The sequence below is a fragment of the Montipora foliosa genome, chromosome 14 (assembly GCF_036669935.1).
Source record: "Montipora foliosa isolate CH-2021 chromosome 14, ASM3666993v2, whole genome shotgun sequence".
NCBI classification, from domain to species: domain Eukaryota; kingdom Metazoa; phylum Cnidaria; class Anthozoa; order Scleractinia; family Acroporidae; genus Montipora; species Montipora foliosa.
The window spans coordinates 13832848-13850347 of NC_090882.1; the positions used below are offsets into that span (position 1 = coordinate 13832848).

Consider the following 17500-nt stretch of genomic DNA (forward strand, 5'->3'; position numbering starts at 1 on the left):
TTACAAGTGTCTTTCCGTCGTCAATAACAGAACCAGCGACCAGACTTACAAGTTTGTCACCGGAGAAAGCAAGCATTACATGCAAATTCTTCATTGCCATCCATGTGTGGTACGTCGCTGGCAGATAATCGTATCCTTCGTAAATTCCTTCTGACAATTTCAGAATTTTGTCGTAGTCGCTCGGTCGAGCCAAACGTATATTGATATCTTGGGTCATTATTTGCTAAATAATGCTGAATAATTTTACACTGCTTTCCGTCTGATATATCATTTATATATCCTATTGTTATAATATTTCCTTGCCCGCTTTGGTCACGCAAGCCATATCTTTGCTAATCACCATTCTACCCTCGGCTCGCTTGCGTGACCAAAGCGGGCGGTTAAATCAGAAGAGACAGGTAGCAGTTCTATGATTGTTTGAAATATCAAATGGGAACGAATGTTGGAGGGGAAATGGAGGGATGAGTGGCGGATCATGACACTGAAACACAGAGTAAACTATTAGCCTAAAGGCAAGTTTCACTTCAAATCTTTTTTGAAACGAATAACTAGAAGGCTGAAGGTTATGCACTAGTCATTTGTTTCCCCCACCCCTTGACCCCCGGGGATGGGTAGGGAAATTACATTTGAATGGTTGTAAAGTAGGTGTATTTCCACTGGGGACTAGAGCGGACAAACACACGTAATTCCCCCACCCCTCTGTTCCTAAAAGATTCTGAGTCATCAAGGAAATGTTAGGGAGATTACCACAATATACAGTTCTTGTCATTTGTGTGTGCCACATGAACTATATAAGGAACGAAAAAAAAAAAAAAGAACTGGATAGAAACAAGACAGGAATAAGCGACCAAAAAAAAACATTTTTGCACGTGTGAAAATACTCATTACCATTGCTCTTCGTTTCTTTTCAGTCCCAGTCCTCTTAGGTAAGAATTCCCCGATATTTCCCCCTGTATGTCCCCTGAGGGGTAGGGCAGAGGAACGAAAATCTTGTAATTTCCCTACCCCCTAGAGGCGTAATTATGGCGTAATCTCGCGTAATTGCCCTAGTAATTTCCCCATATGTCCCCACTATCCCCGGGGGTCGGGGTGTGGGGGAAACAAATGACTAGTGCATTACCGTTTGTAATCTCTTTGGAAAAATAGCTTCTTCCTTTTTTAATTGAAAAGCGCGACTATGTCGAAATTCTCATATTTCCTACTTAAGCAATTTTAAGACAAAGATATAGTCTGTGCAAGAAGAAGAATGCTGTTTACTATTTTCAAATATCTTTTTTTGTTCTAGAGATATTCGAGTTTTACATGTAAAGATATGCAAATTGGCCAAGTAATGAGATCAAATATGATCAAAAAAGAGATCTCAGCCAATGTGTATAAAATGCTTGATTCTTTGCAGTAAGATTCTGGTAGATGTGCTCCACAATATTGAGCATACCAGTTTGGCTTTCACCTCCCACCAATGTAGCCCAGGCTCAATTTGCAGCTTAGTGTGATTGATACGTGGGGTGAGTTTGTTTGGTTCTTTTTGATACTGCAGGCCATAAATATTTATCTTTATCTCATTGTGTCTGTTAGATTGAATATTATTGTTTGGTGTATTACGTGACGTACTGTTAAAAGCATTGCTGAGAGGAATAAACTAACATGCATGTTGTTTTGCCCAGTCTCTATTCTCGAAATCCCCATAACACACTCTGTTTGCCTCTCAAATTTTGCATAAACCATTCAAATGCTCTTGGAAACACTGCATGTTCCCAAGAGCACTTGAAAACAACAGTTAATTGGATGCAATATTTGGGGGAGGGGGGGGGGGTAGGGGAAGTGTATTATGGGGAATTCGAAAATAGAGAAGGCAGCAGAGCTGGCATAGTGGAGAGGGCTTTCACCTCCCACCAATGTAGCCCAGGTTCAATTTGCAGCTGCAGTGTGATTGATTCGTGGGGTGAGTTTGTTGGTTCTCAGCTCTGCTCTGAGTGGTTCTTCTCTAGGTATCCCGGTTTTTCTCTCTCCTCAAAAACCAATCAAAGATTTCATGTGAGTTATTTTGATTACATTTGGTTTCTGTATAATAAATAGAGGATATTATATGGCCGAGCGGAGATACGAAATTTCTCTTTGAGTGTTGAAACTTATACTTCACGAGTTCGCTGCATTTACTCAGGAAATATTTTTCAACGCGAGAAGAGAAATTTCGTATCTCCAAGCGGCCATGTAATATTCTATTTATTATATAAACACCAATGAAATACTAAATCATTTCACGAAAAGCGCGATTTTCTTATGTAACCATAGCAACAACGATCTTTTCACGTGTGAAAATAACACGTTATCTTCACGTGTGAAGATATCATGTTTTACCGTGAAAGCTCACTTAGTATTTCATTGGTGTTTATATAATAAAAAAAAGTAAATAATAATTAAAATAATCATGATATTTACCTAGGATACTCCACTTACCTAAGGGGGTTTTCAGGGAGGTCCTGCATCTGATCAAATTGTATTGTATTGTTATAACAAACTTATCCCACATATGGTCCGAGCTCGGAGCCCGACATGGGCCACATTCATGAGAGGCAAGTGCAATCACCACTACACCAACCCTGCTGCCCCAAATATAGTGTCCCTAATTAGTGCTCCACTGATATTATTAGGTTATCAGGTTATCCTAAACCGCGCCAACATGTTGCGTGACGACAACAAAAGCGGCCGCGAGGGAGACTAGGTAGGATTTGAAACTCACTCATAGCTAATGAAAAGTATGCTTTTAAGCAAAGGTTTGGTAGTGCGTGCAACAACTAAAGGATTGGTAAAAGTCTTATCAGACGTGTATGACATTGTCAGAGTTCTAGATTTAATTAGCCTGCGAAAGCATCCGTTTCTCCTTCGCTCTTCGCCGCTGGGGACGTTTCGCGAGGAGGAAAAGTTTCCTCCTCGCGAAACGTCCCCAGCGGCGAAGAGGGAAGGGGAAACAGATGCTTTCGCAGGCTAAGATTTAATCAATTTGGCAGTATCTGGTATATCCCAGGTTGAAAAAAAGACCAAGTTTCAAATTGCATGGAAAATTGGCTAAGAGAAATGCAGTTTCCAGGTAGCACAGTGCAGAAAAGAGGTAACAAACCGGGTAGGGTCGTACTTCTTGTTTAACTCTATATTTCATTAGCTGTATTGTGTCGTACTTCCTCTTATTTTCTGCGCTAAATCCATTGTTATCTTTGTTCGTTCTATTGTTCTTTTGGCCAATTCTAGAGCCCCTTGAATGAGGTGGTAGTGGTAGTGGTAGTAGTGGTGGTGGTAGTGGACGTATATAGTGGTAGTGGTAATAGTGGTAGTAGTAGTAGTAGTAGTGGTAGTGGTGGTAGTTGTAGTGGTGGCAGTGGTGGTGGTGGTGGCGGTGGCGGTGGTAGTGGTAGTAGTAGTAGTGCGGAGGGCGAAGGGATGCCAGTAAAGAAATTAAGGTGCAGGAGCAAAGACACTACAGAGTTTCAAGGGAAATCAGACCGAGACTTTGGATTAAGGGAGAAAGAGTTGGAGCTAGAAAAGATGAAACAGGAGCAGAGTTCGCAGAGAATCAACCAATTACTGCAGCAGCAAAGGCAGATGATTGCAATTATGTAACTACAGCAAACAACAATCAGACATGGTGATGGCTCTCGTAAAAAAAGTTTGAGAAACGCAGAAGAACAAAACTGGAATGAGTTACCTTTTCTTTTATTCTCGGGCGAAGGACGTTTGTCATTTGTTGTTGTTTTTACTATAAACACTTTAGGTGTCATACGTATAAAATCTGGTCCGAAGTGCATGTCTTATCTTGTCGTCATCACTTTTCAAGCTATAAGAATATATATTTCTAAAAAACGTCATTGTTCAGTTAATGTTTAAACCCTTTGAAAGTGCGTGTAGCAGGATATTTTTCTCAATTCCCTTCCTGGCGGTATTTCATCAGTGAATGTCCCGATTTGATTTATTGATATGTGAAAACACTGAAGCAAAGTATTCCTCCAGTGTTTGTTGGCTTAGGTTGAAATACCTGGAAGTTTTGTTTCCGTATAGACAGGTCAATGCACTTCGAAGGGGAGCACAAACAACATACAACTTTCCAATACAGAACACGGTTTGTTATCATGGATATCACAGGCACGGGCCTTGCGAACCTGTTTACCTTATGTTGTGACTGGCCTTACGCACATTACGTAAGGCGTTGCATCCAAACGTTGCTTATTCACATAATTATGTTCTGACATTCAAATGCCAGTTGTACAAGATGAACTTCCGACTACTTTAGTCTTAACTCCTTGTTCTTAGAGACGTGTTTTTGAACTCCTTGTTCTACTCTGAGATAACAATCTAGTGACAAAACATACACGAACTAAATACGCGACCTACAGTAGTGTGAAAACTTGAACCAACGAGCGAATTATCCGTAAAAGGTTTACAAAATGTTCCTGCAATATTGCTTACCGTTTTGGCGGCACAATATCCCACAGTTTACATCCAAAAACCAAATTTCTACATAACGAAGCTCAAACATACCGGAGACTTCCTTTCATGATTGAAATAGACTACCAAAATGGCGGGAAGCTACAATACAAAGGCGCGGCTACCTTGTGGCACATTCTTCTCAGTCATCCAGTCACTCAGGCTACAAAGATATAGCCTGCGTAGCAAGCGTTCCTGTTCGACAGAAGAGCTTCGAACCGATTTTCTGCAAACTGGCCGCGCGAAAGTTGGGGCAAGAGACTGAGGGAACGCTTGCAAGAAGACCCCCTATTTTTGAAAAACGCCCACCTTTTTATGGTTGACTTGACACACGCTGATTGACGTCTTATTAACAAATTAGCCAATAAAAGATAACCATGGTAACACATGTTGGCTTCCGACAAAACAAACCGAGGCACCGAGGAAACACCGAGTGATCAACGCAGAATTTGCCAGTGTGATTTTAGATGTTCGTAACGGCAGCTTCTAAGCCGGGACGACTGGTTATGTTTCTTGTGAGAATTTGTTTAAACCATCGAAAAGAAACTTACGGGCAAATTCTAGCTGATATTTGCAGAGTGGTTGGAATAGAAGTTATCGAAAACAACAGCCAATTTTCAGAACTTGTAAGCAATCCGTGCGCTCGTAAAATACGAAATTTAGAAACATATAAACTCGTACAGAGTTCGATGGGTAGTGAGTAAGGCCGTTAAATGCAAATCTTCAGCAAAGCTGACCATGAAACCATTCAAATAGGTTTAAGTTTAAAACTAACGACGATTCCAGTGCGACTTGCGGGCTATTTTGTTGGTGCAGAGTGGTTGACGAAATGGATCGTACTAAATCTCCTGGAAATTACAGGCGAACCTCCTCGCTAGTTTGATAATCTACAGTACGTTTTTGGTCAAATTGTCGCGAAATCGTAGATGAAATAGCAAGTAAAAGTGCTTTAAAAAATCGAATAACTTTACAAAGGAGCCGCTTTCTTCTCACAATAATTAAGAGAAGATTTAACAGGCTGCGTAGTTGTCTTCATCTTGTCTCAATCCATGATATAGGACTCAAGCTTACATCAGGCAAGGTACGCAGAGAATTTGACGAATTTCCTTAATCCTGAAACATGTGGATTCTGATAGTTCGCAGGCATTTTATTAATTCATCCTGCGTAAATAAAGTATCTTTTGCAAGCGAGCGAAAAGCTCACTTCAGTTCAGTCCAAACTTTTCGTCGACAATAAGCGTTGCCAAAGTTTTGTTAAATAACGATCGAATCTTTTGCTTTTAATGAATTACGGAAACGCCATAGCGGCTTCAGCTGATACGTAAATAATTTCCCTTGATGGATATTGTTCAAGCAGTCCAGATTTTCATTTAAATTACAGGCTGTCATTCCCATAGAATTCACCTCAACCACTTACTTGATCGCGTATTATGCTTTAAAATACGCCTCCGTAATGCGCCGATCAAATCGAAACTTCAACATCCCCCCCCCCCCCCCCCCCCACTTCCCGGGCAAACCACGGGCATTTGACTATCTTCTGTGCCCGGGGAGTGAGGAATTTGACCTTTGCCTGCGTAGGGTGGGGAACATTTGAACCGGAAGTGTCAGGTTTCAAATAATTGGTTTTTTTTTCGGGCGCCGAAGTCACTAACAGCTATGAAACACGTGTTTGGACGAGATGGAAGAGTTTAAAGGAAGAGATGTAGCATTTGTGAGCGATTGGCTCACAAAAAAGGTCTTCCAAAGGTCTTAATTAAAGACGGCAGGAGCCGACAACGACTGTTCTTTAGTAGGGTATGATAGACAAATCCAACGATAGGGTCGGAGGATAGGGAGGAGGATAGGGCCAATCTTCAAAAGTTCAAATGCCCGGGCTTTTCCCGAGGGGGGGGGGGGATGTTGCAGTTTCGAGTTGATCGGCGCATAAAAACATCAAAGGTTTTAGCGCCCAAGGAAAGAATTTGTGAACCAACTTCTTCCACTAAGTTTGAACTATTACTGATGTTCTGTTTTGTCGTTGTCGCTGTCGCTGTCGTTCTCTTCCTCTTTCTTTGTCCTCCAGGCATCATGCAACCTTATCGGAGCTTCTAAAGATATGCCACAAATTGCAATACAGAGTAAAAAGCAGCTCTAAACAATTTAAAAACTAGACGCTCCTTAAAGCGTACACTGGGTTGCCAGTTGTACGTGTTACACAAAAAAGGAAGGCAGTGAAATGGGTGGTATTCTTGGATTTCACATGACGTCACGGCCGCCATGTTGTTGTCCCCAAACAATGAAATGGCAGCCATGTTGGTGTCCCGATCCAATCCTCTGGGAATTGAAAGCTATTATTAGGCTAACGTCTTCTTTTGTTTTCGTTGAAAAACATGGCTGTTGATCACGTGAGTGAAACCCAAGAATTGAACTGCAGCGTTCCAGTTGATTTTTTCAAGTGGGGGGCATTAAGACCATTTGAAGGGTCTCCCACATGTCGCGGCAGCAGAGGCCCTTTGGCTCACACGTTTACACGTTTAATTATTTTGTAATGTCCTGTCCCAGTTTGAGGTCTTTTAGTTTTTTAAGCTTTGGTAATAAATTCAGTTTAAAGATAACAAAACACGGTCTTGAGTAAAATTCACTCGTTTCTTCTTTAAATAAATAGTCTTGCAAAAAACTAACTGCAAATTGCTCTGACAGACGTTTTCCAGCATGTCTTGCAATTGCACTAAGCAAACGTTTATTGCACACACTAAGAAAGGACTGAAGGTGTTGTTTCCACTTCATAATTCATCTTCTTGTTAGTCTAATCTGATGCCATCAGAAAAGGCCAAACCAAAAGACAGATGAAGAAAAAAAATAACATACTTTTTATATAACTCTGAATCGAATTCTCATCGAAAGATTAATCACAAAAATTTCTGCAGTCTCTGACTTTTATGAATAAAGGGAAAGGTTATGATGTTTTGTCAAAAGGAAGGAATTGATCACGTGCTAGACAACCATAAAGATGGACGTGATCACCTTGTGTCAACTGAATGAACTACGGGAAACACAGGCAGCCCAAGCTCGGTGTACGATTTATAGACTTTGTATGGGAAATTATAATTGAGCTTATAATGCTAAAGTAACCTGTAAATGTAGAAATAAAGACAGTTGTCCTCGTCTTTTCTGTGCAATCGGAGAGCAAACTGTGTCCGTTTTAGACGGGTTTGTGGCTTACGAATTTTTGCAATGTCGTTAGTTGTAATTTCCCCCCATAACAACTAACGACATCGCAAAAACAAAAAAAAAAAGGACAACGACGAAATATTACCCATTTTCCGACTTGGATTGCCATACTGGCAACCCAGTAAAAAAAAAGGAAAACGACGAAATATTACCCATTTTCAGACATTTCCCAGTAATAAACACTTATATCCCTCGGATGCTTGACTTGAAACACTGCGTAGCCACCAGTGTGGACCACAGCTATTATGATATGTCAAACTTGATTGAAACCAGTGAAAAGTGCAGAAAGAAAACATTTTCCAAACCGTTTTCCATCTGAACACGAAACGTATTGACTGTTAAGAGCTATAGTTGACGTAGTATTCAGTTTTTAAAGGGACGAAGCATGCAAGATACAATGTGCTCTTTTTTTTAATGAGGTACAAATGCGATTCAAGGCGAGATAACCTAGGATGAGCCTGCGATCCAATCGAAAACCAGTACCTGATCAGCGATCAACAAAAGCTGACCGCAATGAGCTCTAAACTTGAGCCTGGTCAGCGGATACCTTGATTTGACAGGTGTCAATTGATCATAACATGGATGTCCACTATCGCGAGATGTATGCTGTAAACTAGCGTGGTATTGGTCACATTGGCATACATTGGCATAGATGGTTTGATGTAGTTGACGTATAATAAGAACAACAAGGGTCCAAGTATTGAACCCTGGGGGACCCCACACCGTATATAATTGATTTCAGAATGGATTTTTTCCAATACAGTAACCTGTGTTCTATCAGATGGATTGTTTCCGTTAAAAGGCTTAGAGTAGTGCCTCTGAGACCATACAACTCTAATTTTGAAACACGAATTTTATGGTCAATAATATCAAATGCTTTCGGCTTAGATCGTAGTTAAGGACGGTGCCCACTAATTCAAAGGTATTTTTGCGCGGTTTACTGAATATGCGGGAAAAGCAGATCTTAACGAGTGTTATTGAAATCCAAAAAGAAAATTGGGGTTAACCGCGCTTTTTTCGAAGATAATTAATCAGCAATAATTGTAAAAAGCTTTCAAAGGGAAAGCAAATGGCGTTCTTTTCCAAATTGAAGCTTGATTATCTCTGAAAATTGCGTTGTTAGCCCCAATTTTCTTTTTTGATACCAAGAGCACTTAATAAGTTCTGCGTTCTCCGCATAATTTTGAACCGCGCAAGAATATCCCTGTATTAATAAGCACCACCCATAGGAAATCCGAGTATCTCGAGATGCGAAGACCGTATGCGCAATAACAATAGTGGGCACCGTCCTTAATAGAGGGGACTCGTTTTGAAACTCGGCAAATATCAAAGGAGCAAACAAAGATGTCAAGATTTAGGTCGGAAAGTCCACGACCGTGCACAATGTTTTGTTTTGCTTCCATGCACTATGCATTGATGAATTACGTATACGTAACCAACACGTTGCTATTGGTTAGTTCCTCAGTACGGAGTAAACAACTATTGTGTTTTGTGCGCGGTCAAGTCCAAAAAACAGAACAAAACCTACAACAAAGAAATTTGTCGGGTTTTCGTAACCATTCCCATCTATAAACTATGTTTAGATCAATAATTAACAAATTGCTTTCAGTTTTTCATGCGTCTGTCTTATTGATCATGAAATCGTCATAACATTGTCAAAGTAGCTGTGGATCCACGAGGCGATAGCCGAGTGGATCCGCAGACTACTTTGACAATGTTATGAATGAGCGCGCGAGAATTTTTGCAGTCATTGTAAAAACAGGACTGCATTTGTTTAAGGACGGTGCCAACTAATTCAAAGGTATTTTTGTGCGGTTTATTGACTATGCCAGAAAAGCAGATCTTAACAAGTGTTATTGAAATCCAAAAAGAAAATTGGGAGTAACCACGCATTTTTCGAAGATAATCAATCAACAATATTTGTAAAAGTCTTTAAAATACAAAGCAATGTATGGCGTTCTTTTCCAAATTCAAGCTTAATTATCCCTGAAAAGTGCGTGGTTATCCCCAGTTTTCCCTTTGGATACCAAGAGCATTTGCTAAGTTCTGCTTTCTTCGCATAGTTTTGAACCGCGCAAAAATATCCCTTTATTATTAAGCACCGCCGATAGGAAATCGTATCTGGAGATGCGCAGACGTATGCGCAATAACAATAGTAGGCACCGTCCTTAAACCATTTTCAATGTTGAGAAGCCACTGAATTATCAGTCATATCACTAACAGCTGTTAAGGGAGGGGGGGGGGGGGGGGGGTAGCGGTCTAAACGCAGACTGAAATTTAGAGAGTAAATTCTTTTCGTCCAAGTAGTTATATACCTGATTTAAAATCGCTTTTTCAAATAATTTTAATTTGCAATGACTGAAAGAACTGATATGGGCCTATAATTAGCTGGATCTACATTCGAGGCAGTCTTTAAGATTGGAGTGACCCTGGCGTTGTTCCAGTCACTGGGAATAATACCAGTTTAATAGACTAGCTGAGCTAAAAATAGGAAGTCTGGGATTGCATACGGCTTACTTGGACCAATTAAGTATAATACCGTGCTCTAATGAAAAGTTACAACAAACAATGAATTGGCCATAAGAAAAAAAAAGAGCATGGATCAAAAGTAGAACTTTAGAGTATGTGCACGGCGGCTATATTGGAAGCCGAAACAAAAGAATGATATTCCTTGGGGGAATAAATGTTATTTTTATGCAAATATCTTTAATCATTTGTTTTGGTCCTCCAACATTGCCGCCGTGTACATACTCTATAATACTGTTGATAGTATGGTTTTACTGAAAATTGTCAACTAGTGCTGAATGACCCAATGAACAGTAACAAAATGTTTAAATACATTTTAATAAAGAATGTCTTTTCTTAAGAGAAAACTTGGGTGACGTTCCAGTCATTCATTGTTTAAACTTCAGCATAAAACTCTTTCAATATGTTATTCACATTAAAAATGACTATGTAAACAGTGACAAAATCTTTTATGTGTTTCCAATAATTATAGGCTGGACATACAATGGTTAATGTAAATATTATTGTCAACTATGTTTGAATGACGCAATGAACAGTAACGCGTCAAAAAAATAACTTCTTTTGCTAAAAATCAATCTCCAAGAGGAAATTTGGGAATGATTTCCGTACCGGTCTCTACTTCATTATGCATGCAGAATAAATTAATTATGCATTCGCGATATTGTTTTGTAGAACAATACGTATACCCAAGGGAATCGAATACATACATGGCAAATTTGTACTTACGGGTTGAATAAAAATGGATCACATTTCCGTCTCCCTCTCCCTCTCCCTCTCACTCCCCTCTCCCTTTCTCTCTCTCAGTCTCTCTCTTCTTTGCCCACATCGCTCACACCTTTGCTCCTTTTCGTCCCAGCTCTCCTCTTTCTATCCCTTCGTCCAGTCCTTTTTTTTTTCCAGATCCCGCTCGGCTTTTTTTTGTATTACGATGATATGCGACATATGTAACTCGCAGCTTGCCTTGAACTCCGACCGACGTTGCCCTTTGTTATATAGCTGAATTTTTTTCCCCAACAGCGCGCGCTTTCATTGGTTACTTCAAGGTCACATGACATCTAACAATAAAACGTTTTTGCGCCAAAAGTCTCTTAGCGGGCAACATTGTAAAATCTATGACGTCAGAAGGTAACAGTGCACTGTTACCTGCGAATGTTGACCGACGAACGCCGTTGTTATTGCCATTGCTCGTTTTTCTTTTTGTGCTATATAACAAATCACTTTTAAAATCACTGGTCCCTCGGGCCTCGGGGAAACATTGAGATTCGCCATGTCTCGCCATGGCGTTGAATTGAATTAATCGTATGTTTGTGAAAAAAATCAGAAAAGCCAATCAGAATTGCCAAGCCTTTTTTTGTATAACATCTGGCTTAGAAATTTTTTTTCTTTTGAAGAAGTTATGAACACCGAGTTTCGCGAAGACGATATTTCCTACGATCGATGAGAAGTAACAGAATGGCGCTCTCGGCTTTTGAGAGATCGTACGTGTTTCCCTTTTAAGCTTACTAGATTTTGCCCTACATTTCAGCGTGCCTCGGTGATAATCCACCAAAATGGAGAGTGACAACGGTAGAATTTTGGATGACATTGAAAATGGCACTCGTGATTACCACATAGACGAATCCTCCCCATATTGTGACATCTAGATCTAGACAAGGTCAGAGGACAAAGGAAGGGTGTAAAAATAGCGATTCAAGGTATTCCTTATGACTGGTATTAGTTGCGCTGCCTCAGGAGACATTTATTTAATCATTGAGTATGTGCTGAACGACTGCTCGTTTGAGAATAAACCTCAAATGATCCTCATTGAGGCTATTTTGCTTATTGTAATAATGTTTAATACGGTGTTTAATTTGTCTATTCAACTGAAACTTTAAATACTTTGCACGCCACCCCCTTTTTATCATTCGTTCCGGCAAAATATCCATGACCTCATGGCAATGATTTCAGTTCACGTCCAGCACGAGTAACGTTTATTAGTAAGTAAGTGGAATTATGCTTTAAACGATTGCTGTAATGGAGTAGAATAGAACAATTATTGAAAGTCAATACTCAACGTGATCACTTTCCATGAATATCACGAGTCACCAAGTCACGCGACCTCGTTTGCCAAAAAAGACCCAACGGCCCATGCAGTCAATTCGTCATCTGCGTCATCTCCTTCTTTCAAACAATAGCACTTCTCAGTTACTTCTTAGTTCAGGCCCCAGTTGTTCAATGGCGCCTGGATAACTTAATCCCAGGCATGGCGCAGTGGTGAGAGCACTCGCCTACCAACAATGTGGCCCGGGTTCGATTCCCAGACTCGGCGTCATATGTGGGTTGAGTTTGTCGGTTCTCTAAGCTTAACGGCACCGAGAAGTTTTTCTCCGGGTACTCCGGTTTTCCCCTCTCCTGAAAAACCAAAATTTGATTTGATTTGCGTTAACTTGTTTATTTCAAGTTACAGTGTCCCCGATTACTGCTCTTCGGCGCTAGAAAATTAGACTCCTTGCCTTTTTTGTTGAGTATGCACACTCTAATTCTACAATTTTTGTTAAAAAGGTGAGTGAGAAACTCTTGGGCAACGTTTAACGTGAAGTAAATTTTTTGTGCTATGGATAGTGACTTATCCACTGGATAAAGTTATCCGGCATTTGATCAACTGGGGGAGATAAACAAAGGATAGACTTCTCGCAGTCCCTTATGTCGAGCCGAGCGTTCATGTTTTGTCACGCAATCGACCGGAATACGGTTGACTCACGCAGTGGAACATTCCCAACGGATTGCGTGACGAAGCGTAAGAAGGCCACGAGGTTGAGTTTTAATCTGCCTATTTTTATCCCCCGTAATTGTATTATATTTACCGAGTACTATGCGAGCAAGTTGAATCATATTCTTATTCTCGTCTTTGCATTTGAAATACTCGTGGTCAGTCCAGCCGACTGTTCTTCGACTTCTTGTCACAAGCCAAATTAACATCTGATTGCAAAAGGTAACATCGATCCGGTAGGTGTAATAAGGTGGTAACCAATGTCTAGACACAGATAACAATTCTGCAATGTGCAATTGCTGGTGGACGAACAAAAGGATCTAATGGGAAATGTTTTGGAAAACCACCTCGCCTTCCTTTCCTCTGCCATTAAAAATAATCGCCCTTGACGACAAGGCTGCAGTTGCAGATACGTTACACATAAATCAAAAGGATACTAGATGCTCATAACTACAGAATGAGTTTTCATTTACTTAGAAAACACTATAATTAAAATTATGGTCATAAGTCCAATCTGGTCCCGAATGTTTGAAAACATCTTAAAGATCGATCGGGCAGTTAATCTTGTTCGTGCACTTTCTTAAGCAAAGAAGTTTAAGAAATCCCCGGCTACACGTTGTAACATTGTTAGAACAACACGTCCCATTATTGTTATTGTAATAAGAACGCTTCTAACAATGTTGGATACGCATAAAACATTGTTAGAAACACGTACTTTAGTCTTAGCAATACAACATTGTTGAAAGGGCCGCCTACACGATTCAACAGTTGTTGTATGTTGGAGAAAATGTTTCATTGAAATGAAAAGATTCTTCCAACAAAAAATGTTGAACAAACGTCATCAAACATGCATGCTACTCGTTCTAATAACAATGTACAAACTTGAACAATGTAGCCGGGGCTTAAGAATTAGTACTGCGCAAACAAGTTTGACTGGTGCATGGTCTATACTGATCAACAAACAAGATCATTTGCAAGTCTGTCCACGCTCCAGGCCGGCAGCTAGATTCCACTTTAATGGTTTGCATATGAATGCGGCAGGTCTAAAACACAGGTCACAGGTCAGGTCAGGGCAATAGGAAGAATATTTTCTGCCAAGGAAATTGACCATTTTCACCATCCCAATGCAATATTGGGGGGGGGGGGGTATTTACATAAAAAAAAACAATACAAGTTATCTACTCTTGGGATTGTTTCATGCTTCATTGAACTGAATATCCATTGTTTTACTGCACATATCCCCCCCCCCCCCAAAAAAAAATAAAGAAATAAATAAAAAAAATTAAGTGTGTTAAAGATGCAACAACAACAATGATATTAAATGTAAGGAGAAATGTAGACTCTGAAAAATCCGAGTCCCAGATGGGATTTGAACACACAACCCTCCGTGATCTAGTCGGATGCTCTAACCACCATTTTCACCATCTAATGCATAAAAATATGTAAATACCCCCCCCCCCCCCCAATATTGCATTATGGGATGGTGAAAATGGTGGTTAGAGCAAATAAAATTAAATAAAAATAAAAATAAAAATAAACTGTATGATGCAAAGGGCAAAAAAAGTGAATAACAAGAATAAATTAGAGAAATTAAATGAATAAAATAAATTATGGCAGTACCCATAATTTCTGTCATCATGTGATTTACCTTCTGAGCATGTGGGTAAAAGTCACAGAAATGGAGGATACAATAGCTCTAATTATTGTTTTTCCTTTCAGATATTTATGGACAATTCTAGGTATCATTCGTTAAGAGATAAGGTTACGGAAGAGTTAAGTAACCAAGTCAGATATGTTCCAATAGAAGAAAGAAAAGATACTGGAGTGTTGTCAGTTGAGCTGATTTCCTCAATTTCCCACGGTAACGACATTATTAAAGGCGCTGTTCATCTTGCTTAACTCAGTTGAATACCCTGCCATTTAATTGCATGCAAAAAAAAAAAAAGAAAAAAAAAAGAAATGAAATGAATGAATGAAAATGAAAAAAAAAAAAAAAAAGAAATGTACCTACTGTCTTGTATTCAGACCTATTCTTCAAAGAACGCTGCTGATTATGCTAACAAATGTGTCAGGGTATTGAGTAGTTACTTCAATCTGTTATGTACTCCTCTCATAAATTTGAATGAGATTCATTTTAGGTCAGTGAAAATGAGTTGCAGGTAATATTGCATTCAACTTTCAGCATTCCCATTGGGTAGTTTTGTGTTGTAGGGCAAGTCAAGATACAAACCACGAGTAGACTGAAATACTCTGCGATATTTACAACAAAACATCTAATAAGATATTAAATATCCAACTTTTTCACACTAAATTCTTAGAAAGTGAATTGACCATTGTTTGCAGAGTTACCTGGCCTATGAATGAAAGTGAGGCAAAAGATAACCTTGTTTTGATAGAAATATCTCTGCTTTTCTTATGTAAATTCAAACTAATTTGCATGACAACAAATCATTGACATAAGAAAAGCAGGGAGGTGTTTATCATAACAAGGTCAACTGAGCCTGCCTAGCTTTCATTTAAAGGCCAGGTAACTAAGCACATAACTGTAAAAAAGATCTACTGTAAACAACCGAGAACAAAGCGAACTTCAGCACCTAAACTAGTCAAACCAGTTCTCTTGCGCTCATTTCAAGCATTTTCTGTTAGCTGAATAACTAATTTATTTGGATAATTATAAAGTGGTAGTTTGTATGAAAGAGACTTACTGAATGATAAAATAATGTTGCTCCTAATAGGAAAATACCAACTCTGTTGGCGAGGAGTGGATATTATGAAGGATCCTTTAGACTTGGCAATAGTCCAGCAATTGTTGTGGGAACTGAAGCCTCGAACTGTGATCGAGTTTGGTGCTTACAAGGGGGGCTCAGCCTTGTGGGCAGCGGATATGCTGAAAATGTTTGACTGCAAGTCACGTGTCATCTCTGTGGACATTGATCTTTCTTTGTTGGACCCTGAAGCAAAAAAATCCACCGATGTTGAGTTCATTGAGGGGGACTCATTCCAAGTTGAAAAGATCTTTCCTGTAGAGTTTTTGAAGGTAGGCAGGGAAACTGTTAAAGTCTGTGTCAACCTAAAATCACTACGTCATATACTCAACTTGAGAAAGTAATTTTTTCCATGGACCTTGACAATTTATGTTATTCTATGAGAGAACAGACCTGAGAGGGTCATTAAACCATTCATCCCTGAAGCGATCCCTATTGATGAGTCTGACTCTCAGGATAGAAAGAAGGGTTAAGGGGACAATTTGGCATACTTTTTGAGTGAATCTATATGTTGTCAACCCATTCATCCCTGAAAAGACACCCATTGACAAGTAAAAATGTCTAGCAGTAGACAGATTAATTAACAATTATTCGCCGAAGGTGAAGTGATTATCGGTGAACATTCACCTCAACTTCGTCTCGGTGAATATTCACCGATAATCACTGAGACTGAGGCGAATAATTCTTTTAGTATAAATACACCGGTGATTATTTCAAAAAAAGAGAAAAAAAAACATTTCATCGCGAAATCATCTTCACTTACAGTGGCAAAACGACTACTGGCAGCCATTTTGTCCGTCGAGGTGATTATCAGCTGATAATCCGAGATAGCGAGCCAATGAGAGCGCGCAATTTTGTATAATTACCTGTGTATTTATACTAAAATCTATTATTGTCACTCTCAGGAGGGAGAGTGTTAAGGTGGCATACATACATGCATTACATAACTACATACTTAAGTGGATCTAGATGTTGTTAAAGAGAACATAGTTTTTGAAAGGATCTTGATGTTGTTAACCCATTCACCCCTGAAGAGGCCCTCATTGACGAGTAAAATTGTCTGGTGTTAGACAGAGTAAAATCTATAAGTATCACTCTTAGGAGGGAGAGGGTTAAAGGGGACATGGTTTTTGAGTGGATCTAGATGTTTTTAACCCATTCATCCCTGAAGTAGCCCTCATTGACGAGCAAAATCGTCTGGCGTTAAACAGAGTAAAATCTATAAGTATCAATCTTAGGATGAAGAGGGTTAAAGGGGACAGAGTTTTTAAGTGTACCTACATATAGATGTTGTTAATCCATTCATCCCTGAAGAGGCCCCCATTGATGAGTAAAATTGTCTTGCGTTAGACAGAGTAAAAATCTGTAAGTGTCACTACCCCCAGAATAGTCATCCCGTTTTCAATATTGCATGATATTTATAAATAAAAACTCTAACTGGAAGTGTTCATTTTTGCAAGACTTTGGAGCATCCATGGTTTCTGGTCGAAGACGCCCATGTGAATGTAGAAGGCATATTAGAGTATTTTGACCGCTTCACTGAGCCTGGTGACTACATCTGTATTGAAGATACCAATCCATTTACACCAGCGGTTTCAGGCCAAGGCCTCATAAAGGAGCTAGGTTACACACTCTTTGGTCCAAAAAAACTTAATGAGCTCAAGAATTTTTTGAGTGGCCGCTCGCAAAGGTACATGGTGGATCAGAGATACACAGATATGTTCGGGTAAGTCTTAGGTTTCAAAAACAACCTTGCATTAGAACTGAATTTAAA

General features: G+C 39.5%; 2 protein-coding genes across 4 annotated transcripts in view; one reads left to right on the forward strand and one right to left on the reverse strand.

The window, feature by feature from the left end:
- LOC137984919 (histidine N-acetyltransferase-like) overlaps positions 1–317 on the reverse strand; it is a 1333-nt gene extending 1016 nt beyond the window's left edge. Inside the window, exon 1 of the mRNA XM_068832258.1 lies at positions 1–317. This exon is cut by the window's left edge and continues 1016 nt beyond it. Coding sequence (XP_068688359.1) covers positions 1–217 — 217 coding nt within the window. The 5' untranslated portion in view covers positions 218–317.
- A 12664-nt stretch (positions 318–12981) lies between these two features.
- The window catches only part of LOC137984729 (rhamnosyl O-methyltransferase-like), an 11580-nt gene continuing 7061 nt past the window's right edge, over positions 12982–17500 (forward strand). The window contains exons 1-4 of one of the 3 annotated variants that reach the window (XM_068831989.1): positions 12982–13197; positions 14681–14822; positions 15697–15998; positions 17187–17452. In XM_068831989.1, the coding sequence (XP_068688090.1) occupies positions 14687–14822; positions 15697–15998; positions 17187–17452 (704 nt within the window). In that variant the 5' untranslated portion in view covers positions 12982–13197; positions 14681–14686. Of the gene's footprint in view, positions 13212–14680; positions 14823–15696; positions 15999–17186; positions 17453–17500 lie in introns of all 3 variants that reach the window. The other 2 variants (XM_068831990.1, XM_068831992.1) reach the window with 2 other exon arrangements.